The following is a 7,867-nucleotide window of genomic DNA, read 5'->3' on the forward strand; positions in this document are numbered from 1 at the left end:
TGACTTGATGGCACCTAACAACAATATATACATGAGGGAGTGCTGGTGACTTAGTGGTAAGGAGGTGCACTGCCAACTCAAAGGAACATAGTTTGAATCCACAAGCTGTTCTGTGGGAGAAAGATGGGCAATCTCCTCTTGTGCCGTTTACAGCCTCTGAGAACCCGCTGGAGGGTCAGGTATCAATAAGTTCCAACTCTATGGTGCCCAACAACAAAAAACACATGCATGTGAAAGTTAGATAATGAATAAGGAAGCCTCAGTAAGAATTGTGGTGTTGAAGAATATTGACACTACCATGGACTGCTAAAAGAACAAATCTGTCTTGAAAGCAGCACAGAGTGCTCCTTTGAATCAAGGACTGGTGAGACTGCGGCTCACACTTTTTGGATGTTATCAGGAAAGGTCTAGGAGAGGCTATTCTTTGGAAAAAGATCATGCTTGGAAGGATGGAAGGTCAGTGAAAAAGAGAAAGACTCCAATCAAGATGGATTGACACGGTCACTGTAGCAATGGACTCAAGTTTATCAGAGATGGTGATGGCACAGGACAGGATTCGGATCTGTTGTTGGTAAGATGGCTATGAGTTGTACTTGACTAACAGCAACATCAGGAGAGACCAGTACTTAAAGGAGGACATGGTGCTTGGAAAAGCAGATGGTCAGCAAGAGGGAAAGACTATCACAGAGATGGAATGGCACACCACAGTTGGCCAGAGCTACAGGGTTAAGCACCGCCGAGAACACGAGGAGGCGTGATCATGGTGCAGGCCCAGTCTCCTCTTGTACAGTGTTGCTGATCTGGAGCTTGTTCAACAGCACCTAACAAAAATCTTTTTCTGAGGCTTTAAATTGCCTCATCTTTCTCTGGTGCAGGGGCAGGGGGTTTTTAACTACTGAACATTTGGTTAGCAGCACATTGCTTAATCGACTGCAGCACCAGGACTCCCTTCTAGAACTCAGATAAAACAAAGTCACCTGGTAGTGATTCCGACTCAGTGTAACCCTGTAAGACAGAAGAAAGGCAGGCTTCTGAGGCTGTAATTCTTTTTTTTAAATACTCCTTTTTTAAATTTTTTATTTTATTATTTGTGTGTGTGCGTGTACCGTCAAATCAGATCTGACTGGTACAGGAGGAGATTGTCCTTCCTTCCCCAGCAGAGCACCTGGTGGATTTGAACCGTGCACCTCCAGGATTGCAGTGCAGCTTCTTGCCAGTAGGCCACCAGAGCTCCCCTGAGGCTGTAATTCTTAACAGTAGCAGACGGACTCATCTTTCTCCTATATAGCTGCTAATTAGTTCCAACTGCAGATCTTTCATCTAACAGCCCAACACTTAAACCATTACATCTCTAAGTCTCATTTCTTGAACTAAAGCTAAATAAACAATGTCACCAGAATTCTTGAGTGAAACTAAGAACTGTGTGTGCTTAATCCAATTCACCCAGAAGCAATTTAAAAGCACACGTAGGACCAGATCTCATGTATAATCAGAAATGCCCTTTTGAACTGTCTTCAAAGTTCAACCTTCCTTTGCAGTACTTGTTGACTATCAGTCTTGTGCCGGTATTTAGCCTTAGATGGGAGTTTATCACCTGCTTTGGGCTGCATCCCCAAGCAACCTGACTCCGGGAAAACCCAGACCTGGCATGCTGGGGGCCTCGCTACCGGCCTCACCCTGTTCACATCTGGGCCTCGATAAAGACTTGGGCACCCCACGAGCAGAGCCAGGGAGTGTGCCTGTAAAATTCAAGTTCCAAAGGACTTTTAGACAAACTGTGCTTCCCTATTCCTTACTAATATTTGCTCTTATTTTGCCCTCACCTGTTTTATCTTTCAGAAGGGATAATTCTGAAATTTTATTCATAATGGCACTTCGTGGGTTTTTTCCCTACAACTAAGTAGACTTACCAAGCAGAGTGCAAGGCAGTCTAATGAGCCCTGGACGGCAGGCAGCTCTGGGCTGGCTCCCTCCCTCCTGCACTGGAATCTCTTTGGAGAGCAGGTACAGTAGAGGGGGCTGGTAAGTGTGCCATAGGTGCAGCGCAAAATCCAACACTACTCCCCCGCTAGATGCAGTGCCTTCCTGTTCATCACGAGTTAGGTGATCTCTGAAGCAGTTTGGGCAGCATGTTCTGGTGTACAAAGACCAAGTTGGAAGCCCCAGTGCAGATGGTTATGTGTGTTTAGGGGTGGGGGCAAAGAAAGGTGTTGGTGCTGGGATGGAAGGAGGCATATGCTCTCAGTGGTGTTACAATTAACAATAGAGTGATGTATGGGAGAACTACAAAGAATATTACTTGGGCATACTTGTAATGAAAAAAATTCACTTTGAGAGGTAGAGAGATGTGCTGCCAACCCAAGAGTGCATGGTTCAAATCCACCAACTGTTCCATGGGAGAGAGATAGGTACTCGCCTCCTGTGTAACTTCCAACCCCTGAAAACCTGATGTAAGGCAAGGTCAGTTATGAGTCAGTCCTGACTGAGCAGTAATGAGCTGGAGTTGTTGTTACCTCACAGAAGAAATCTCAATTTTACATTTACCAAACAAAGAGAAGCAAAAGTTATTAGGTTTTTAAAATATAATTTCAACTGCATGTAAGATTGAATGGTTGGGGGAAAACTGTTTAGGAATTATCCCCAATTAAGAGGTTTCTCATTGATGGCAAGTCAAAATTTGAAGATGATATCAATGAAATTATTTGACAAGGCCTTATGCAATTATATATTTCCTCTACATCTTTTATTTTCTCTGGTTCTCTCTATTGGTTTATACCAATATGCTACATAATAAATTCTGTGTTAGAATGTGAATAAAGTTGGAAAGTACTATGCAGACATTGGGTATTATTTGTTTGTCTTTAAGTATCTATTATCCCAAAATGACTTTTAAAAAACATAGCGTATTCCCAAATTTAAGCTTTGCTGCACTAGAATACAATGTTGTTGTTGTGTATTGCCTTCGAGTTGAGCATGACTCATAGTGACCCTATGAACTAAAGGCCACATTTATCAAAGTTCATAGAGTTTTCAGAGGCACGTTATTTAGGAAGTGGATGCCACTCCTGCTTCCAAAGAATACAATAGGAACTAACATATGATTATACACAACATAAGAATTGTTGCATTTTATTTAACACTAAAACTTTTCATGCTTCATATACAATAAAATATATTACAATGATCACTTTTTAATACTTTATTCATTGATTAAAAGAATATACATTTAACATAAACCATACAACATCAGTCATCAGGTCAAACACTCAGCTGGATTCCTTACAGTTTCTGTCAGGAGTTATTTTATCCGATTACATTTATATGATAAAATCTCACCACATCTGGCATTTACACACACTGTGCCAGTGGATTCACACTACTGATGTACATATAAAATACGCATGGTATGTGCTCAGTGGAGACAAAACAGTGCACAGCTGTCAAAAGATCATTTTAATATAAGATGGTAAAACCATTTGTAAAACATATATAAACTTTTTCCATAAATAGAATCATATCTGGACATCTGTTGCATAAATTGTGTTTCCAAAGCTTACAATAGAGCAGCCAGGTCTCAGCACTGCTGAGCACCCATGGTGGCTACTTACTTTATTATTGCAGACTGTCCTTTAACATTAAATGCACAACATTCGTACCATTTAAAACTGGGGTCAGGTGGAAGTCTCACAGAGACCACGTCTGTACCGCGGTTGCCCTGAAACAGTTAAATCGGCTTTTAAAGCCTCTCAGATATAACAAGGTTTTAAAACATACTTCATGGAATGTTCTTCATGTATCATAGCAGCTCATACCTGTGATAGAACAAGCTTTCAGTTTTTCCTTTCTTTCCTTTACATTCACTATTCACAGTGAAACAGGTGCATGGTTTTTTTTTCTTTTTTGTTGTATTTTTTTTTTCAGAGTTCTGAGGTTGCTGACTGAGCCACAGCACAGCTGTGTACCACAGGTCGAAAATCGACCTTAAATATTACAATCTAGCAGTATCTGGCTGGCCAGAGTGGGCCGGCCCCTGCCAGCATGTGGGCACTTCTTCATTTAAGTCTATTCTTTGGCAGCTGACACGCGCGCTGACAGAGAAAAATCCAGTGACTTGTTGCTAGGGATTTCACGACTAATGTTTGTTTGAAAGCATGGTGTTTATGATTCTGTTTTGATTTTCTTTTTGGAGATTTTACTCTGGAATACGTTTCTTCCTCCACCATTTAAAGTATGGGCTAAAAAGCTAACTTGAATGTAAAATTTAATTGATAAATAAAATTAAGTCTGATACAGTAAAAAAAACCCGACAATTTGAGTTTTTATGTTTATGTAAATGCATTTTTTTTAAAAAAAGATTAGGCAATATTCTAACCTAGTACTATACAAAATTCAGAATGGTATTTGGTGATAACTGTTTTATGTGCAATGAAAGTTAAAAATCTTGGCTCTTCTGTTAACTCATGTGGGGTCAAATTATTCTCCCTTCATCCATTTCAAATCAAAATTAATGAAATGCTATCAAAATGCATGAAAGCAATGCATTGCATACAAATTCACCAGGTTATGGATATATATATCTTTATATGTATAAAAAATAATTTGGCTCCTGAGCTCTGAACTCTGACACACAAATAGTAAAAACATCAAAAAGGCAGAGTAACTCAGTGAAAAATAAAGTTAGCCAGCAACCTCAGACAACCTTCGGTTGTATATCCTTAAGGTTTGGTAACAAGTCCATTAACCGTGAAAGCCCTACACATTGTCACTTTGAACTTCTAAACCAATACCTGACTACGTTCTTTGATCAAGAAGTAGAATATACATATATAATTCTATAAAGCTAATACTGATTAAACACAGCACAAAGGGATTAATTCACACTACTGGAAAAAACATAATAGGACCCTACTTGCATATGTAACCACAGGAATTGTACATTTTTTAAAAAGCTAAATGCCTTCACTGAAGCTTTGCATCTCTCTGTAAAAATGACGATTTGGTTCAGTGAAGACACTGAGTGATTCAATGTCCAGGACAGCATACCAGGGTTGACCCAGACCCAGGGACACTTGCTCAATGAGGTTATGCACTGGATCCACATCCTGGTCAGCCAGTTCACCTTGGTCAAAATCAATGCTTTCTTCAGTAACTTCAAGTACTTTAAGATCAGGGCCACGAAGACGAGCAATGGCAATGAGGTTGTGTGCCCACACTGTGTAACCTGAAAAATAAGACAAATATTACCATGTTTTTGCATTTCAGTCCATTTTTTAAAGTTAGTTTTTTTGTACCATTCACTGCTTACATAAAAAAAAAACAACCAACAACCAGTTATCTCACTTACCACCTTAATCTTTGCTTTAAAAAGATATTCAGTCTGGAGAACGAAATATTGTTTAGCTCAAGGAGGGAAAAACTACGGAAATTTAACTTTGCTTTCTAAACTACTACTGTGGTTGATGGATTGTTAAGTGATGTAGTCCTATTCTGAGATCACTGCATTCAGTCAAAGAGAATACAAAGTCTGAAGTGTAATTTTGTAACTCTGCATAGTGATATATCATATGGGACACATTTTTGCTTCATATGTATGCATCTATTAATAATATAAATTGCTCTTTTACATTTGTAAAAAACCATTTCCTATGAAAAATCACAGTCCAATGTCACAAACTAACATTTTCAACTTAAAAGACAATTGTTAACTAAATTGTGAGCAGTAAATATATAAAATATAAAACCATTACGGGAATAAAATGTACCAATTTCAGAATAATGGTTACTTTTGGAAATGAAGAGATTACTTAATAGAAAAACGGGCTAGAAGGCTTTAGCCAAACCTAACAGACTTTAAAAGGAAATAAACAGCATTTTTTAAAAAGGGTGGTTTGGGGTAATTTTTAAATAACTTGGCATTTTTTTTAATTCTGTACAAGATCTTCACTTTATGTACTACCTGGAATATTAGTCTTTGCTAGTACCTCTAAGGAGTTGCCAAATTATAAAGAAGAATTTTAAAAAGATACATTCTCATATACAACTCCACTCTCAATGCCATCATGTCAAGGCTGACTCATACCTGACTCTCCAATGGATTTTTCGAGGCTGTAAATGTCATGGGAGTAAACTGTCCAACTTTTCCCCATGGAACTACTGGTCGATTTGAACAAGCCGCCTTTAGGGTAGCAGTGGAACTTTCTATTGACTATACTACCAGAACTTCGTCCCATGTACAAGTGCTGGCTAAAAATATCATAATTACAAAAGAATAAAATGGAGCTAATATAAGAATTTAAGACATTCATAAATCTTGTTTTATATCTTGTACCTGCCTGCTAAGAATCAGAAAAGGAAAGAAAAATATTTTCTAATTTGTCAGTATAGTAACTTTCTATAACTGAAAATAGTTCACATAAAAAGGCCTCAGTAAGAAATAAGCATTACTTATTTAAGAGAACCATCACTGAAAAAAAACCCAATTATGTAAATTATTATGTGGTTATCTAGAGTTGTGGTGGCTTAGTGGTAAGGAGCTGTGTTGCCAACTCAAAGGCAGGTGGTTCAAATCTACCAGCTGCTGCATGAGAGAAAGATGGATAATCTCTTGTGCAATTTACAGCTTCTGAAAATCCATTACAGGGTCAGCAATGAGTTGGTTTTGAGTTGACAACCCACAAAAACATCTAGAATGTAGAAGATGAGGTAGGTAGGAAGAAACAAAATAATCCAGAATGATTTTCTCTTCTTTCATTAAGGAAAATTATAATTAGAAGAAATGAATTTATTACATCTTTTGAAGGCAGCTAATTGAAAATGCTCTTTTTGTCAAATATTTCCAACTTCATTGTAGAAGGACAAAGTTACAGACAAGCTAAAGTTTAATACCTGTGGCAGAGACATGACTGTTCCATTTGTTCCTGATACTGCATTGTTTTATATACTTTAAATAAGAATAAGAATTGGCATATCAGATTGTCACAAAGATTTCTTGACATTATAAAAGTCACTGATATCTTTTCACTAGCTTAACTCTTTAAAATGTAAGACCAATATTACACAATAATGAACAAAATTACTTACCATGAATTGCCAAAAGGGAGAGCTTAGTGCATCTCCAAGCTAATAAAACCAATGGATCTTCATTTCGGTTGTCACTGAGGTCTGGAAAACCAGATGTATCAATCATATCATTCATTAATATAAAATGCGTAAGGAATTTGTCATACTGCCTGGATATGAGATCAACAATGGCCCCTGAAACACATGTGATGTAGCTGTCAAAATGAATTCTCTCTAGTGGTATGCTGGGTTTCAGAATCTTTAACATATCTTCACTCTTGATATCAAAAGCCATAATATAGACCCGAAGGCCAGAGCTCTTTCGTGACAGGGCTTTCCAATGCTCATCATTTGGCATGTTGTCCAGAGACTTGTGCATCACGGAAACATTGTGGACCAGAAGAGATAGTCGCTGCAAAGGCACATGGTTGTTATCGGTCAAGACTCTTGCCATTTCAGCTGTAAAGTCACAGAAATCCAAAGCAAGTGAGCGCAGATTCACAAATCGCTCCAGTTCAACTGCAGTAATGAGAGTGCTGTTCCCAGGAATATTGTTGTCCAGTAAACTCAGATGCTCCATGGTGTTGGCAATAGCATTTGAGAGAGATGACAGTGATGCTGGGGTTACTATTTCTAGCATAAATTCACAGGACAGCCATTTTAGTCGCCTACTGGTACTTAGTATTTCTTCAAACAGCTGCTGAATTCTGTAAGGAAACATAAGACACAATGATCCCTTTAGGATTTTGTTCTAAATAGGCAATGAATGCCATGCCATGTTGAGACTGATTTTCTTTTTTTTTTATTA

At 38.2% G+C, this 7,867-nt stretch overlaps 1 protein-coding gene across 1 annotated transcript in view; it reads right to left on the reverse strand.

The window, feature by feature from the left end:
- Nucleotides 1-4,218: 4,218 nt before the first annotated feature.
- Nucleotides 4,219-7,867, reverse strand: part of FBXO33 (F-box protein 33) — a 20,505-nt gene continuing 16,856 nt past the window's right edge. The window contains 2 exon segments of the mRNA XM_006891588.1: nt 4,219-5,221; nt 7,081-7,766. Coding sequence (XP_006891650.1) covers nt 4,950-5,221; nt 7,081-7,766 — 958 coding nt within the window. The 3' untranslated portion in view covers nt 4,219-4,949.

Source organism: Elephantulus edwardii, unplaced genomic scaffold (assembly GCF_000299155.1).
Source record: "Elephantulus edwardii isolate Elephantulus edwardi_28Jun2011 unplaced genomic scaffold, EleEdw1.0 scaffold00100, whole genome shotgun sequence".
NCBI classification, from domain to species: Eukaryota; Metazoa; Chordata; class Mammalia; order Macroscelidea; family Macroscelididae; genus Elephantulus; species Elephantulus edwardii.